The 17,886-nt window shown below is 48.0% G+C and overlaps 1 protein-coding gene across 2 annotated transcripts in view; it reads left to right on the top strand.

The window, feature by feature from the left end:
• SEMA5B (semaphorin 5B) overlaps positions 1-17,886 on the top strand; it is a 122,417-nt gene that overhangs the window by 88,855 nt on the left and 15,676 nt on the right. For both annotated transcript variants that reach the window (XR_003118101.1, XM_025375798.1), the window contains 5 exons: positions 2,260-2,305; positions 13,972-14,034; positions 14,416-14,514; positions 15,038-15,251; positions 16,364-16,649. Coding sequence is in view for 1 of the 2 variants with exons in the window: in XM_025375798.1 (XP_025231583.1) it covers positions 2,260-2,305; positions 13,972-14,034; positions 14,416-14,514; positions 15,038-15,251; positions 16,364-16,649 (708 nt within the window). In the remaining variant the exon portion in view is untranslated. The remainder of the gene's footprint in view (positions 1-2,259; positions 2,306-13,971; positions 14,035-14,415; positions 14,515-15,037; positions 15,252-16,363; positions 16,650-17,886) is intronic.

Genomic DNA, 17,886 nt, shown 5'->3' with positions numbered 1-17,886 from the left:
TACATGTGTACTTTAACAAACCTAGATGGTAGCATCCGAAGATTCTGCTCTGAGCCTTGTGAAAGCATTTCGAAAGCTGCCATTTATTCCGCACTGGCCATGTGCCAGGCATGTGCTATATATGTAGTAAGTCAGTTATTGCATGTAGTAAATGTAGTAAATCACACATGTGTTTAATCTAATACATGTAGTAAATTATACCTGCAGTAAATCATTGAATCTTCACAAGTGGGTGAACCCAGGAAGTGGGTTCTATGTACCCCCATTCTATGGACCAGGAAACTGAAGCTTGGAGAGGTTAGGTTACCCTGTGACTGTGGTCACACTGTTCTTCCTGGTCTGCTCTGTGGCTTCCCCAGAAGGTGGTTATGTTTTCTGTCTGGAGGCTTCCCACACACAGATGGAGGGACACGTTTTCCTGCATCCTTAAGCCTGGCTATGCCCTCAGATGGACGGGAAAATCAATTCTAAACCTGGTCCCTCAGGCTTCTTAGAACCAACGTAGTGGGTCCTTGGCCACTTTCTTTTCCTGTCTCCAGCTCATTTTCCTTCCTCCTTTTCTTCTGCCTGACATTGTCTTCCCTTCTTCTTGACCCCTGGACCTCTGGAATTCAGGCTAGGGAAATTTTATATTCATTTATACCCCTCCTTGTTCCACAAGGGATTTAGGGTGGGTCAGGCTACAGAGATTTCTCTCTGTTCTCATATTCCAGCTCCCAGGAGAGCTGACTGCGATGTTGTGATGAATGATTTTTGATGGGATAAAAATGAATAAAGTGATGCAATGTTTCCTCTAATTTGTTAAAGCTGTGAGCAGATGCCTGTGTTACCTGAGCAGGCAGCTGGGGCACAGCCATAAGCTGGAGCTCATCTGTTCCCAGCCCAGGAGGGTGGGACGGGGGGAGCTCTGCTAAGGACTTGGGGAGCGGGTTGGGGAAGGACAGCAGAGGCCTGGAGCCAAGGTCACCCAGGAGGCCCCCCCAGCCCCAGGACAGCAAAGAAGCTGAGTGGGACCTGGGCCTGGAGCCAGAGCTGGGAAGAGAAGTCTCTCGGCCTGCGGCGTCTCCTTCCGGCTCTGGATTCCTTCAACACGGGCCCCTCTTTCTCTTTCTGGCCCACTCCACGGCCTTTCCCCTCATTTCCCTCCTCAGCTGAGGCAGGCCAGAACTTTCTAAAGTCTTTATTCCTAAAAAGTTTAGGAACCGAAATAGGAATAGCCCAAAGAAGACCGAAGAACCAAAGCAAGAAAAGTGTTGGGGAAACCAAGACCTTACATGTGTTCAACATGAACAGAGCCTTTTAATGTGCATCACACCATTCCTCTGTCTCCACAGTCCTGTGAAATAAGAAAGACAGCCATTCACTTCCCCATCGTACAGACAGGCACTGAGGCTCTCAGAAGGTGGCAGGTGGCTGAGCTGGAATTCTCCCTGTCTGTACATGGTGGCCTTCTGGCTCCAGCGTCCATGCAAAGAAATTGCAGCAGTGGCTGACACTTACGATACTCAAAAAGTGTCTGATGTCATTATTCCTAGTAGTAGTATCCTCTTTATTACTGAAGGTGAAAACGGTTTGAGGTAGGTGAGCCTGGAAGCCCTGTGCAGGCTGGACTGTGGGGAGAAGGATGGTGAGGTGGTGGATGGGGTCTTTTGGGCTAGAGGAGAGAGGGCGGTCCAGAGAGGTGGCCACAGAAAGGTCAGACCCGGAGTCACCGACTGCTGGAGAGACTGCAGGAGATGAACAAACAAACCGGACTCAGGACCCCAGGACATTAAACCTGGAGAGATGGCTGGCCTGTGTGAGGAGGGGTGGGTCAGGGTGGCGGGCCAGGATAGGAGGAAGCTGGCTGTCTGCATCCCTGTAAGAGTGCTGTGAGGCTTTACGTTTAACAGCCTCCATGTTTGGAAAAGGTGGGGTCAAGGGGTTCCTCTCTGGGCCAGCTGAGTTGGCTGGGAGCAGAGACAACATGGGACTTGGAGGAAAGTCTGGGTTTGAATCCTAACTCCTTCACTTACTATCTTGGTGACTTGGGCCATTTACCCACCTTGCTTCATCATCTGTAACATGGAGCTTCCTGGATTTCCTCCCAGGGTTGTGTGAAGATTAAGTGGGCAAATGGAGGTAAAGCTCTCCTTGGGGGTTGACCCTAGGCAATCAGCACCCAGTCCTGGCATCCCAGAAGGCCCGAGCCAGGAAGCTGCTCCTGGGTCCTGCCTGCAGAACCAGCGTCACTTAGGATGTCTGTTTCCATTTTCACAGGAACTACCTCTTCAGACTCAGCCTTGCCAATGTCTCTCTTCTTCAGGTACGATTGCTTTCTTCCCTTCCCTTCCTGTAATTTCCCCTATTCCAGAGCCCAAGGCAGGGCAACGCAAGTGGTGCCATTCAGAATTCAGCCTCTAAAGCTGAAAACAGGAGCCACTTGTTCTTTTCACTGGCCATGGACTCAGACCCTAGCTATCAGGGTCACTGCAGGGAATGTATGTGGAGGCGGGGTGTGGCTCACATCAACGCAGAGGCATACAGGGCTCTTGCATCATGCAGCAAGGCTGCTAATGAGGAAGGGAGGAAAAGAACACCAGGCTGGGCTGACCAACTGTCCCTGACTGAGAATGCAGAACTTCCAGTGCAAAAACTGGGACAATACTGGGCAAACTGGATTGGTTGTTATTGTAAGTCCCCAACCTGGATCCACAGGAGGGTCTCTGAGTTCAGGCCTCCACGGAAAGAATATTCCTAGTTCCTTTCCTAGCCCAACCTGAATGATCCCATTCTAACTCAGCATTTTCTCTGAGCTGTGATTGATTTATTATCTGCTGCCAAGAAGGACTTCCCAAGCATAATTCCCTAAGTGCTCTGAGAGGCGTTTTAATGGGACTCCTTGATCCAGAACATTTATCCCAGATTGAGAAACAGATGCCAAACCATCTTTGCAGAGGCTGAATATTGTAAAGAAAGGAAGGCCATCTCTTCTTCTTCAATGAGGGGAGAGCCTCAATTCTCATGTCTAGGAGACATGTTCTGGTCTCCCAATGATTAAGCATTCATTGAGCACTTACTGTGTACCAGAACTCAGCTAGGGGCCACGGGACTATAAGAAATGCAGAGTCTCTGGCCTTCAGGAAAATATGAGAAGTGACTAACCTAATCAGAAGTTAGAACTTAATCATGGGCTGGGCTGTTTGTATAGAGTTTCACTGCCAATCAGGGGAGACCTTCTTGGGGAGCTGGTATGACATTCTGGTCACACCTGGGTCCACACACCCAGGGGCGTTGCAGCTCTTGGCTGGTTGCTAGAGGGGAGGTATAAGGAAGCAAATGTGTGCCCAATGGAAGGGAAGAGTTGGGAGGAACTAGGGCAAATTGAAAGAAAATGCCATTCATTTGTCCATCTGTCCTTCTATCTGTCCATCTGTCTTTCTATCCATACCTTTACTAGCCAGCCTACCCATCCATCCATCCATCCATCAATTCACTCACCCAATAAACATTTGTCGAATAACTACTGAAGGCCAGTCTCATCCTAGGCATGGTACAAGGCATTTGAGTTCCAAAGTGAATCAGGCCCGGTACCTTGCCGCAAGGAATATGCACATAAGAGATCACATATGATTCCCTTGAGGGGCTGTGCAGCGTATTCCTGGGATCTGGGCTGGAGCGAGGCAGGGGAAGTTCCCCAGAAGCAGCATCTTGTGGCCTGTCAGCTCAGTCATAGGCAGCCAGTCCAGAGCCTAGTTTCCAATTGGCAGGAAAGTAAGCCAAGATGCCAAACCCAGCAGGTTGGGGCCTGGGGGAAGCCAGTGCAGAGGAGGTTCAAAGTGGGCGGGAGGAAGTGGACCCAGGGGTCCCACCCTGAGCTCCATGCAGCTGGCTTTTTATTTGGTTCCTGTGGTGTGTAGATGAAGGCCTTCTGGGAGTGTAATGTGGCTGAAGGGAGGAAGAGAAATAGATACACAGAAATAAAAGCAAGGCTGTTAAGACTCTGCGCTTGATGACTGAATTCTGGGGTTTGGTTCATCCAGGTCAGTGTTGACCCTGGTGTCAGCCTGGAGCAGGTATCTTATGGCAGCCCATAGCTCAGGCTGCCAAGGGCATTCCCTGAAGGGCCCTACAGGCAAGCCCCCAAAGTGCCAGGAACTGGCTTGAACACCTTTCCAGCGTGTCTCTTAGGGCCTGACCTCAGTATTTCAGACTGGATTCACTGTGACAGAACTAAGGAAATAAATACATTTTATGTCCACATTCCCACCCTGGTGTGTGCCATCTGTCCACAGAGGGGAGAGAACAAGCAAGAGGTTGGGGCAGGCCGTCCAGCGTCCCCTGGAGCAGACCTTGGCCTCTGGTCTTCAGTGCCCGGTCCTCCTGTCTGTTGTCTGGTGAGGAAGCCCCGACTTGTAACTCTCAAAGCCTGACTTCGGGGGTTATCCTGCCAGTGCCTTCTCCGGGGGCTTTGGGTCCCTGGTTATAAGCTTTCAGTTCTCAGTGTCTGCTGTCACCAGCAACCAAGTGCTGAAAATGATCTGCACCACTTCGCTGACAGGGGCGGCTAGGCCAGGGTTCCCCAGCCCAGCTTCCTCTACTCTCTCTGTGGCCTGGGGCTACACTTGGGTTAAAACTCCCCAGTAAAGAGCCAACTGATTCTCCCACTTGGCCCCAGGGCATGATTTAAGCAAACTTAAAACTCAGTGCTTTATTGATAGTTTAAATAATTAACATTCTGTAAAGAAAAATCTTAATGTAAACAGTTTTTGCAAACCAGTATCCATTAAGGGACTTCTAAGTACCTAACCCCTATTAAACAATTTATGTAAACCACTCTTCCTTAAAGAAAATTGAATGCCCAGCTCCTTCCCAATCCTCCAAGCTCTGAAGTAGGGAAGAGGTGCAGCTAGGAGCAGATGGGGCAGTGTGTGTGTTGGGGATGGAGGAGTAGGGGGAAATCAAATCAGCTCACCTGTATGGTTATTTATCAGTCTAACTTAATGAACTGGTACCGGGAAAGAAAAGGAGGCCAGTGATCAACAGCGTCCCCGGGCTGCTGAGAGGACCAGCATGATGAGCTGTCTTGGAGTTGGCAATTAGGAGCTCGTGAGCGACCTTTGCCAGAACAGTTCCATGGGACGACCTGGCTGGTGGCCTAATTGCAACAGATTTATGATCTTGGTTTGCCAGATATCCTGCGAGGCAGAAACGAGGACTGTTCTGCACATATGCGTCAGGACGCACAATGGGGCTTTGTTCGGGCCTGGGCAGACATGGAGGGCAGTGCCTGAGCTCTCTTCCAGTTTATCTCCACGTCCTCCAAGCTCACATCTGGCAGCCCTGGAGTGGTTTGAAGTTTAAACTCCACTGAGCAGTGGACTTAATGCTCCAAAAATGCGTAGACACTCAGCCATTGTCCCTGGCCCCCAAGTGTCCGTGGGAGTTGCTGAGTTTACAGGGAGATGATCCACGTCTCTGAGTGTCGCCTGCTTCCTCTCACAGCATGAAAACCACGGAGCTACTGTTACTAGAGATCATTCTGGAATTTCTGGGACAGCCCTTGTTTAAAGCACTCTGTGTTCCAGATTGATCAGACACATCTCTCTCCACCCCTTCACAAAACTCCACTAAAAAGAGTGAGAAATTTTAAAGGGTGCACATTCACAATAACAGAGAGAATGAAAAAGATGTCAGTAAAGAGGAGATTATGCATTCTGGGGCAATGGAAAGTGGTCAGAGGCTGGGCATAGTGGCTCACGCCTGTAATCCCAGCACTCCGGGAGCCCGAGGCGGGTGCATCACCTGAGGTTAGTAGTTCAAGACCAGCCTGGCCAACATGGTGAAGCCCCATCTCTACAAAATTAGCTGGGCATGGTGGTGGGGACCTGTAATCCCAGCTACTCGGGAGGCTGAGGCTACTCGGGAATCACTTGAACCCGAGAGGTGGAGGTTGCAGTGAGCAGGGATGGCACCACTGCACCCCAGCCTGGGCAACAAAGTGAGACGCTGTCAAAAAGAAAGAAGGAAGGAAGGAAGGGAGGGAGGGAGGGAGGGGAAATAAAGAAAGAAGAAAGAGAGAAAGAGAGAAAGAAAGAAAGAAGAAAGAAAGAAGGAAGGAAAGAAAGAAAAGAAAGAAAGAAAGAAAGAGAAAAGGAAGAAAAGGAGGAAAGAAAAGTAGATAGAGCAGATTGGCTTGCAGAGGGGATGCAGTGGACAGGCAGCTGACTCCTCAGAAGGGCCCCAAAATTGGGTGTCCCATATTGTGTGATGTGAGGATGAGGTACAAGGATAAAAGGGAGGATTGATTGAAATTCTCTAAATTAAAGGGTTGGGACCCAGGTCTCCTATCCCATCCCAAACAGCAATCCCTTCTTCCATCTTCTCCCTCCCTCCAAGAAAGAAAACCAAGACCCTTTCTCCAAACATTCAACTGGAAACGCCCTATATTTAGGGACTCCTAAAGGGCACTGATGGTGTGTGATCAAACGAAAGTCTACTTCCTCCTCCCACCCCCTGCTCCCCCAGCCCCACTTCCAGGCAGGAGACTGAGGGAGTCTTTGCTGGAAAAACTCAATGACTCCAGAGACCAGACTTTTAGAATATGACATAGAGGGTCTCCCAGTGAAAAAGGCTCCTCACCCAGCACCCTAGGAGAAGCCCACCAGTCTCTATGAGCCCTCCCATGGAGTTTCCAGTGAGCTGGTTAGTACTTTACTCTTAAGGCAAACAAACAAAGATGCTTTTTTATCATGTAATTTCATACACACACAAAAGCAAAGAGAATTGTACATGAACCCTGTGTATTCAACAGCACTTAAAAGCTTTAACAATTATCAGCTCATGGTCAATCATCTTTCATCTACATATATCCCCCCACGTCTCTGTCCTGAAGCAAATCTCAGACATATCATAACATCCATAAATATTTCAGTATACATTTCTAAAAAGTAGGGAATTTTTTTTTTTTTTTTTTTTTTTTTTTTTTTTTTTTGAGGTGGGTCTGACTCTATCACTAAGGCTAGTGGCACAGTCATTACTCACTGCAGCCTCCAGCTCCTGGCCTCAAGCTGTCCTGCCTCAGCCTCCCAAAGTGCTGGAATTACAGGTATAAGCCACCATACCAGGCTGGGATTCTTTTTATGTAAGTGGCCCAAAGTTAAAACTTCATATCACTAAATGTCCAGTTATTGTTTACATTTCCCTACTTATAAAAGTTTAAAATAATTTCAGTTATTTAAATCAGGATTCAAATATGCTGCAATTTGTTGATATGTCTCTTTAAAACAATATTTCTCTCTGTGCAATTTTTTATTGAAGAAGCCTGGTCACCTGTCCTATAGAGTTTCCCACAGCCTGGAATTTGCTGATTGTAATGCAAGTGGCATGACTGAACATGTTGCTTTCTTCCCTGTATCACCTGTACATTGATTGTTAGAGCTAAAAACTTCATTCAATTTAGATTCTGGCAAGATTTCTTCATAGGTGTTCTTGTGTTCTTTCTTTAGGAGGTACATAGTGTCTGATTTTCTCTTTTGATGTTAGTAACCAATGATGATCTGTTTCTAGATCCCTTAATTCTTTAGGTATTACAATCAATTACCTGGGCTACTTTTATAAAAACAAACTTTTTGGGCCGGGCGCAGTGACTCACGCCTGTAATCCCAGCACTTTGGGAGGCCAAAGCGGGTGGATCACCTGAGGCCAGGAGTTCAAGACCAGCCTGGCTAGCATGGTGAAACCCTGTCTCTACTAAAAATACAAAATTAGCTGGGTGTGGTGGCACACACCTGTAATCCCAGCTACTCAGGAGGCTGAAGCAGGAGAATCACTGGGAGGCAGAGGTTGCACTGAGCTGAAATCACACCATTGCACTCCAGCCTGGGCAACAAGAGTGAAACTCTGTCTCAAAAAAAAAAAAAAAAAAAGAAAGAAAGAAAGGAAAAACACCTTTTCTTCATCTACTACATGATGACCCAGTGATGTAGTCATATAGGAAAGGCAGGATAAATATTTGATATTCCATCTTTATTTACCAGTTTTCAAATAATGAGCTGGTTTGCTAGTATCTTTCAATGGTGATCAATTAATTTGTCTTTTATTATTATGTTCACCACAGACTGGTGGATATAAACATTGTTGATGTCTTTCAATCCATTGCAGTTATTTTTCACGATTACCCCATCTTTCACCAGCAGGGACCTCTTCATGTTGACTCCCGGGTCCTTTAGACCCACCCTAGTCATCTTTGATTACGTCCTTGGTATCTGATGTGACAGAAAGTTCCAGCCTTACCTTGTGCATTTGTTGCCCCAGATCTGGAATCAGCCATTTCTCCAAGAAGCCCTGGTTTCTTTCTGGGGGAAGTGGTTAGTAATTTATTTTTAGGTATGAACAAAGAGCCAGAAATCACCAGACACTTGAGGAAAGCCTCTAAAGTGAAAGAGAAGGCCAAAACAAGCAAATGGAATGAGAAATACTGTTAGAAACAGAAACAACGAGAGAAATAATTTTAAAAAATTTTGGCTGGGCAGGGTGGCTCATGCCTGTAATCCCAGCACTTTGGGAGGCCAAGGTGAGTGGATCATCTGACGTCAGCAGTTCAAGACCAGCCTGGCCAACATGGCAAAATCCTGTCTCTACTAAAAATACAAAAAATTGGCCAGGCGCGGTGGCTCAAGCCTGTAATCCCAGCACTTTGGGAGGCCGAGACGGGCGGATCACGAGGTCAGCAGATCGAGACCATCCTGGCTAACACAGTGAAACCCTGTCTCTACTAAAAAATACAAAAAACTAGCCGGGCGAGGTGGCGGGCGCCTGTAGTCCCAGCTACTCGGGAGGCTGAGGCAGGAGAATGGCGCAAACCCGGGAGGCGGAGCTTGCAGTGAGCTGAGATCCGGCCACTGCACTCCAGCCTGGGCGACAGAGCGAGACTCCGTCTCAAGAAAAAAAAAAAAAAAAAAAATACAAAAAATTAGCTGGGTGTGGTGGGGCATGCCTATAATCCCAGCTACTCAGGTGGCTGAGGCAGGAGAATCGCTTGAACCTGGGAGGCAGAGGTTGCAGTGAGCAGAGATCGTGTCACTGCACTCCAGCCTGGGCAACAGAGCAAAAGTCTGTCTCAAAAAAAAAAAAATTTGATTAATGATAAACAGCGAATTAGTATCTTCTGAGATATACAAAGTATTTTGTTTATAAAACAATAAACTTAAAATATGGAAATTTAAAATGTAATTGGGAAAATAAACATTGAATTGAAGGATTAGAAAACAGTGTTGAAGAAAAACCTACCAGAACAACAAAAAACAAGAAATGAAACGTAGGAGAGAAATATCAGAAAACTAGAGGATCAATGCACAAAGGCCAACAGTGGATTGGAATATTAAGAGTTCCAAAAAGAAAATAGAGGAAAAGGTGAGGAAGAAATTAAGGATGAACTAACATAAGAAAATTCGCCAAAACAGAGAATGAGTCTTCAATGCTAAAAGGTTGACTGAGTTCCCAAAAGAGACCCGTCCTAAGGCACATCAGTGTGAAATTCAGGACACTGTTATTAAGGAGAAGATCCTAAAAGTGTCCGGAGCCTAAAGAAAAAAAGAAAAAGAAAATGTCGTCAGACTCCTCAATAGCAGTGCTGGAACTTAGAAGACAACGGAGGAATAAATGCCTTTAAAATTCCAAGTGAAAGTTATTTTCAATCTAGAATTCGGTATCAAAACTACCAATCAAGTATGAAGAAAGAATAAGTCAGACATGCAAGAATTTGAAAAATTGATCTACCATGTTCCTTTTCCTAGGAGGATACTGGAGATGTGTTCCACCAAAATAAGCAAATAAATCAAGGAAGAGGGAAACATGGGATTCAGAAAGCAGGAGAGGAAAGAAGGTAAGTCCCAGGCTAACAGTCAAGCAGGAGGCCTCAAGAGCAGCCAGAGCACTGAGCAGGAGGATGGAGGTTGGGAGATGAGGAAGAGGATGGGAACTCGCAGATTATCGGAATCATTTGTGCGTGCAGTAAGAAAATCATATTGAGGCCAGCATGGTGCCTTACACCTATAATCCCAGCACTTTGGGAGGCCGAGGGGAGCAGATGACTTGAGACCAAGAGTATGAGACAAGTCTGGGCAATATAGCAAGACCCTGTGTGTACAGATACTTTTAAAAACTAGCCGAGTGTGGTGGTGTGCACCTGTGTTCCCAGCTACTTGGAAGGCTGAGGCAAGAGGATCACCTGAGCTCAGTGTTAGGTTTTGAAGGGAAGGTGAAGGTTAAAGAAAGACACACACATAGCAAGAGGGTGGCTCAACAGCAAATGCAGGCTTTATGTCCAGCATAAAACCTATAGAAGTGGGAAACTAGCCTAATGCCAGAGCGCACCGCTGCCTACAGGCTGGGGGTACTTGTAGGTGTGGGCAGGAGGGGTCTGGGCAGTATGGCTTGCTGCCCGGTGGGATATTGATAAGATGTTCCCATGATGAGGCGGTTCTGGCCCTTATTCCCATGGAATGTCATCATGGTGTTCCTTGGACCTTTGCCCAGTGAGCTATGACAGGGATGTTTCTTTAGTTGGGCCTTTGTTTACCTTGTGGTCAGGTGGTTAGGAAGGATGTTTCTCACAGCCCGAATGCCTGGGAAATGTTTCGCTTTGACCAAGGTTTGCAAAATAGTGGGGAAGCTTAAAATGGTGCAGTTTGGACTAACATCCGGGAGGTCGAGGCCACAGTGAGCCATGATTGTGTTACTATACTCCAGCCTGGGCGACAGAGCAACACCTTGTCTCCAAAAAAGCAAAAAAAAAAAAAAAAAAAAAAAAAATCATATTGAGAGGGATGTGTAAGACCTGTTGGACATTTGGGGAAAATCGGTGATAGGTCCACGCAAAACAAGCAAATGGAGACAATCAAGACAATTATTCAGTCCAGGAAAAACAAAACATTGTTCAAATAATAAGAAAACCTTATCAGAATACGAATATTTCATTGATTCTCACTCACATGCACATGTTTTCACATTTCAATGAGTCTGAAGTCGGGACGTGTCTTTCAGTCAAAGACATCTGACAGTCACTATCAGCCAGGTGCAGTCTTGATGTTGTCATGCCCGTGCAGGTATGAACTTAGTCATTTTTTCTGGTATTCTGACCAGACAACAGCAAACCCTCGACGTTTCAGTCCACAAACCACTTTAGGATTACACGAGGGAAGAATGTGAGTCCTGGTTTGTCAGAAACCTGTGGGCATCTTTTGGTATGGCGCCCATTCTGTAAGCATCCAAACTTGCAGGATGAGGTCAATGGTATGGAAGAAAATTGTGGAGACCAGAGTGGAATGCTCTGTAAGAATTACTGCAACACTGACACCTAGGTAGTTCAAAGAATGGTTCTCCAAACAGACAAACAACAAAATGAGCACTGACAACTCTAAAAAGTGATTCAGAAGAGATGAATGCTCAATTCAAAGGTTTAAGGATACTCAATTTTGCGTATATTTTTTGTGTGCACGAGATTGATATATGATAAAACATATGTCTAAATAAGAGCACTTTCAATATGTTTACGTTAAAATTTTAACTAATAAGAACATTTGATTGGCAGCAATTTTCTTTCTCAGTGGTTCGTATTACAAATTGATGGTGCCATACATTCAGTGAAATCTGGGGTACTGGCTGTAAATACCAATGTTGATTTTAATTAAAACTGTCATTACAATGGGAGGATGGGGAGACAGGAAATGTTATGTGTGCTTTGGTGTTGGGAAGAACGGTGGTGGGTAAGTGGGAAAAATCTTCACCTCTGTAGCAGGAATTCAAAAGATGAAGCCTGAGATTGAAACATCTTTTTTAGAAATCAATTTAAAAAAACAGAGAAACAACTAAAAGAAGTGAAGGTGGTTGTCCTTGGGAAAAGGGGTGGGGTATGGGAGGAGTGGGTCGCCAGGGTTTTAATTAATACATTTTAATACTATTTAACTTTTTAAACTCTGTGCATCATTAATTTGATAAAAATAATTTTTGAAATGAATTAAAAATAAAAAAATGGTCTCAAAAAAGCCATTCTGTGCTGTTCTCTCTATAAACACATATCCTCTTTTTGGGGCATATGGTCTAACTTTTGGTTAGAGAAATCTATTCACCATGAGAGGCTGCAGGATATAGCAGAAAGAGCTTCGTTCTGGTGTCAGTTGTCTGGATTCGCATCTTGTTTCTCGTTTACTAGCTGTGTGACCTTGGGCAAATTGCTCCGCCTCTCTGGACTTCAGTTTTCTTCCCTGTAAAACAAGCAAAAGGCTACGTGTTTCACTGTTATCTGTGAGGATCAAAGAGAAAAAGTGTGTCAAGACCCTGGCACAGTGCCTGTCCCATTGTTGAGTCCAGCATAACTTTAACTCCTTTTATGGTACAGCCCCCCTTCAATGGGATCAAGGCTGACCTCTGCTCAGAGACTCGAGGACCCTTTGCTCATGCAGTCCTCCCAAAGCCACCCACCGTCCGGGGCTTTGGGCTTGTGCAACTGCAATGTTTGTGGCTCATTGCTCTTTTCTAGCCCCAGAGGCCCCGAGATTTCTTATTTATGTCCCTCTCTTCTCTCATATCATGCTCAGCCTGGGAGATGATGGGTCCTGAGTATGACAGTGCTCAGTTGTTTCTGTCCAGATGAACACCGTGGCTCTGTGGCCAGACTCAGGGTCCTTTGCTCTTCTCCAAGGTCTGGGAGACACAGAAGCCTGGGCTCCAAACTCATCACTCAGCTTCCGAATCCAGGGTGTGCAGGAGTCAGCCTCCCTCTGCCTTACAAAGCAGCCATCGCCGGTGGAGGTTGGCTGTGGGCTGGAAAGCATAGAGAGGCCTGCTACTCCCTCTCCCAGCCCCCTGCCTCCCCTCCCACACTGCGGCCTCTGGAGCTCTGCAGGCAGTGACTTCATGGCTGGAAACAGCTTTGTTAGAAATTAAAAGTAGGTGGGCTCTTTTTTCCCTCCCCATTTGGATGACAGAGCTGCTTGCTCAGGGTTCCCTCTCCCAGGACAGGTAGGCAGTTCATGTTTATACATGTGACCCAGAAATATATAATGAACCACACCAGGGCTGTTGACATTGCCTGGATGTGGAGGGCATCACACCTCCCTCCAGCTGCTGTTCAGAGAGAGTAGAGGCAGAACAGATGAAGGGGAAGAAGGGATCCTGGGTTGGGGACAGCCCTCTCCTAATGCCATGGACATGTGAGAACATGGCACTGTCCTGCAGGTCCCCACATGAAGGCTGTGTTCCCAAACACATTACCCCACGGCAGAGCATGAGTGATGCTACCAGGGAAGCTGAAAGGAAAGTGCAGACAGTGGGGGTGGGAGGAAGAACAGCAATTAGGAAAGGGGAAGTCCTAGCCCTTAAGACTATGGGAACACACATAGCCTTTGGAATCAGAAATGGGGGTTCCAGTCCCTGCTCTACACGAGGTTCTGTGTGACTTGCTTAGGTCACACAGAACCTTGGTTTTCCCCATCTGTTAAGAAAAAAGCCCAGAGTTGTCATTAGAAAATTAAATCTCCTACATTCAGGGTTTGCCAAATCTTTTCTCCCTTCCTGCCTGCCACTCAGTTGAGGGCCATCTGGCACAGAATAGGCGCATTTCCCACTTAGGGCCTGGGGTGGGATTGAAGGTCCTTCGGCCACTTCCAGCTCCCTGGCTGACTCCGAGGGCAGAGCTGCGTGGGGATGATGAAAGATTCAGAAGCTGTTCCTCCAGGCCGCCTCTGACCCAAGCAGGCAGTGTGGGTGTTGGACTGAGGGTGCCCACCCGTGAAAGGCCTCTGGGTAAGGAGACTGGGCAGCCCTCCCAGACCCATGTGGATGTAGTGAGAGGAGCCCTCACCCTGCAGACCATCCCTCCTTCACAGCTTCCTGTCAACTCCCGACACCGGCTGCTGCCTGCTCTGGTGGCGAGTGGCAGTGAATGACACAGCCATGTGATGTCTGTGTGTTCCTGTGTTCCTCCCCCAGGCCACAGAGTGGGCCTCCAGTGAGGACACGCGCCGCTCCTGCCAAAGCAAAGGGAAGACGGAGGTACGTGGTCTCAGCGGTCCGGGGGCCCCACCTGGAGCTGGAAGGAGGCCTGTGGTTGTGGGGATGGAGTGGCACTGTGTGGACATGAGGTCCCCTGCTGGAGAGGCATGGCCAGGATGAGCTGGGGCTCCTTGGGCAGGTGGGGATATAGCTCTGTGGCCAGTTGGTCCTGAGCATCTGAGTGAGCAGTGAGGTGGAGAGATGACGTTGGTGGGAGGGGACGTCCACAGATGTGACCTGGACATCGGGACAGGTAGATCTGGGGTCAAGGGAAGTGTTTTAGAAGACTTGTTGGCATTCATGACGCAGTGGTGTGAGGGTGAGATACCCAGCATCACACCTGGAGAGCTATGCTGTCTGCTCCTTTCCTTCCTGCCTCAGGAGGAGTGTCAGAACTACGTGCGAGTCCTGATCGTCACCGGCCGGAAGGTGTTCATGTGTGGGACCAATGCCTTTTCCCCCGTGTGCACCAGCAGACAGGTGGGCAGCTCAGGGTGGAGCAGACTGAAGGGGGCACCATGCCGGGGGCTCTCCTGCCCAGGCACACAGCCTTGAAGGCGGGTTGCCAAATTTTGCAGACAAACAAACAGACACCCAAAACAGAAACATAAAAGGACACCCAGTTAGAGTTGGAGTTCAGATAAACAATAAATGATATTTTAGCATAAATGTACCCCATGAAGTGTTTGGGATAGACTTATTCTAAAAATGTATTCCCTGTTCATCTGAAATTCAAATTGAACTGGGCCTTCTGTATTTTACTGGTCAGCCTTACCTTGGAGGGTCCTGACTGGGGCTGGAGGCTGATGGAGCTACTGGGAAGACCTCTCCCTCCCTGAGGGCTGCTCCCTCAGAGGGACCGTGAGCTGGGCAGTGAGATGATGCTAGAGGAGGGGAGAGACCCAGAGAGACCCGGGCCCAGGAAGAAACAAAACTCAGATGGAAAGAACAGGCAGCCCCAGGGCCTCAGGGAAAAGTGTCCCCTTCTCCCCATTGTCCCCAGGTGGGGAACGTCAGCAGGACTATTGAGAAGATCAATGGTGTGGCCCGCTGCCCCTACGACCCACGCCACAACTCCACAGCTGTCATCTCCTCCCAGGGGGAGCTCTATGCGGCCACGGTCATCGACTTCTCAGGTCGGGACCCTGCCATCTACCGCAGCCTGGGCAGTGGGCCACCACTTCGCACTGCCCAGTATAACTCCAAGTGGCTCAATGGTAAGGAGGCCCCAGTGCCAGGGGTGGGGACTCCCCTGGTTCTGATCCCACCAGCCTACCCTGAGCCCCCCATTCATCCGCCTTCCTGCCAACCTCTGCAAGTGCTCCCACTTGCCTTATCAAGGAAGAGGTCCAGAGTAGGGCAGTGTAGACCAGAGCATGCTGGAGATGAGCCCCAGATGAAATCACAGATGATGTCCCAAGGCCCCAGAACAGATGGAGGGTAGGCTATTAGGAGAGAGGGAGATAATTAGGAATTGTTTAGGAAAACAAGTTATGGATAAGAAGAACTTATGGGGCCAGGTATAGTGGCTCATGCCTGTAATCCTAATACTTTGGGAGGCTGAGGCAGGAACATCTCTTGAGGCCAGGAGTTGGAGACCAGCCTGGGCAACATAGCAAGACCCTGTCTCTAAAAATAAAAATAAAAAATAAATCAGCCAGGCGTGGTGATGCATGCCTGTGTTCCTACCTACTCAAGAGACTGAGGTGATAGGATGCCCTGAGCCTAGGAGTTTGAGACTGCAATGAGCTATGATCACATCCCTGAACTCCAGCCTGGGCGAAAGAGTGACAGCCAGCCTCTTAAAAAGAAAGAAAGAGAGAGAGGTTATGGAAAGGGCCATATGAGTTTCCTAACCCTTGGGGCTGAACCCCTGCTTCCTCACTAACTATTAGGTTGGCGCAAAAGTAATAGCGGTTTTTGCCATTAAAAGTAATGGCGAAAATTGCAATTACTTTTGAACCAACCTAAATACTGTGTGTCCTTGAGCAAGTACTTAAGCTCTCTGTGCCGCAATGTTGTATCTATAATATGGGGATAATCATAGGATTTACCTCATCTGTTGATCGACTGGATTAATCCGCATAAAGTACTTAGGATAGTGTCTGGCACCCAGTGAGAGGTGTGCGGTGACACATGTTTAATATTATAGCTGCACTTGGTATTGAAAGTGGGAAGAGAGTTAGTTAGGGTCCCCAGGCCACCAAGCTTGCAGGGAGAGGGGTGTCTGGTGCCCATCTGGGAAAACTGAAGTGGTTGAGTCCTCCTGACTCTGCCCTCTTCTTCCCCGCTGGCCTGCCTGCCCCTTGTTCCTCTTCTGCCCACCCAGAGCCAAACTTTGTGGCAGCCTATGATATTGGGCTGTTTGCATACTTCTTCCTGCGGGAGAACGCAGTGGAGCATGACTGTGGACGCACCGTGTACTCTCGCGTGGCCCGCGTGTGCAAGAATGACGTGGGGGGCCGATTCCTGCTGGAGGACACGTGGACCACATTCATGAAGGCCCGGCTCAACTGCTCCCGCCCGGGCGAGGTCCCCTTCTACTACAACGAGCTGCAGAGTGCCTTCCACTTGCCAGAGCAGGACCTCATTTACGGAGTTTTCACAACCAATGTGTGAGTCCTGTCCTCTGCCAGCCCCTTTCCTGTGATGTCAGGAGCTGGCCTGGCCTCATGGCCTGGTGGGCTTCATCTATAAAATGGGGACTTCCATGACTCCTGCCGGGGGTCATCTGAGGATTTTGTGACTTACTGCTTCTGGAGCGGTAAGCACGTGTTCTGGGTTGCTAGGAAGGACAAGCCTAGGCCAGAGATGAATAAAGCAAATGGATCTGGCTTAGGCTGCATGAAGGAGGAACATGCTGGTGATGAAGGTGGAAAAGCCTGCCTTGGATGAGGGGATGTAGCCATGTAGGGGAGGGGAGCAGGCAGCAATAGCCTCAGGGAGGCTCAACAGGGATTCCCTAAGGTCCCTTCCAACCTCAGGACTATGGGATTCTGTTCAATCTAACCAGCAGTCTTCTGGTAACCCTGCCATCACCTCCCATCTAGACTGTGCTGGAAAACCAGGCTGGGAATGACAGCTCCTTTTGTTTTCTAGGTGTGAGGACGAGTAACCCTCACAGATCATGACACCTCCTTCTGTGTAAGAGGCTAACCCAATCAGGCGACTCTCCTATAGACCAAGCTTGTCCAGCCCACGGCCTTTGGGCTGCATGTGGCCCTGGGCAGCTTTGAATGAGGCCCAACACAAATTTGTAAACTTTCTGAAAACATTACGAGACTTTTTTTTTTTTTTGGCATTTTTTTTCTTTTCTTTTTCTTTTTTTTTTTTCTGAAATGGAGTCTCACTCTGTCACCCAGGCTGGAGTGCAGTGGTTCGATCTCGGCTCACTGCAACCTCTGCCTCCTGGGTTCAAGCAATTCTCCTGCCTCTCAGCCTCCCGAGTAGCTGGGACTACAGGTGTGTGGCACCACACCTGGCTAATTTTTTGCACTTTTAGTAGAGATGGGGTTTCACTGTGTTAGCCAGGATGGTCTTGATCTCCTGACCTTGTGATCCACCCACCTTGGCCTCCCAGAGTGCTGGGATTACAGGCATGAGCCACCACGCCCAGCCAGCAATTTTTTTTTTTTTTTTTTTGGCTCATCAGCTATGCTTAGTGTTTAGTGTATTTTATGTGTGGTCCAAGACTATTCTCCTACCAGTGTGGTCCAGGAAAGCCAAAAGATTGGACACTCTGATATAGACAATGACGGATGGGCACCGAGACCAAGGAAGTCACTGGCTGCACAATGTTCTTTGTAGGAATACCAGAAACCTATGAGCCATGGAGTGGTGTTTGCTCACTTT

Source organism: Theropithecus gelada, chromosome 2 (genome assembly GCF_003255815.1).
Source record: "Theropithecus gelada isolate Dixy chromosome 2, Tgel_1.0, whole genome shotgun sequence".
Lineage (NCBI taxonomy): Eukaryota > Metazoa > Chordata > Mammalia > Primates > Cercopithecidae > Theropithecus > Theropithecus gelada.
This window is presented reverse-complemented; position numbering and strand designations above follow the sequence as displayed.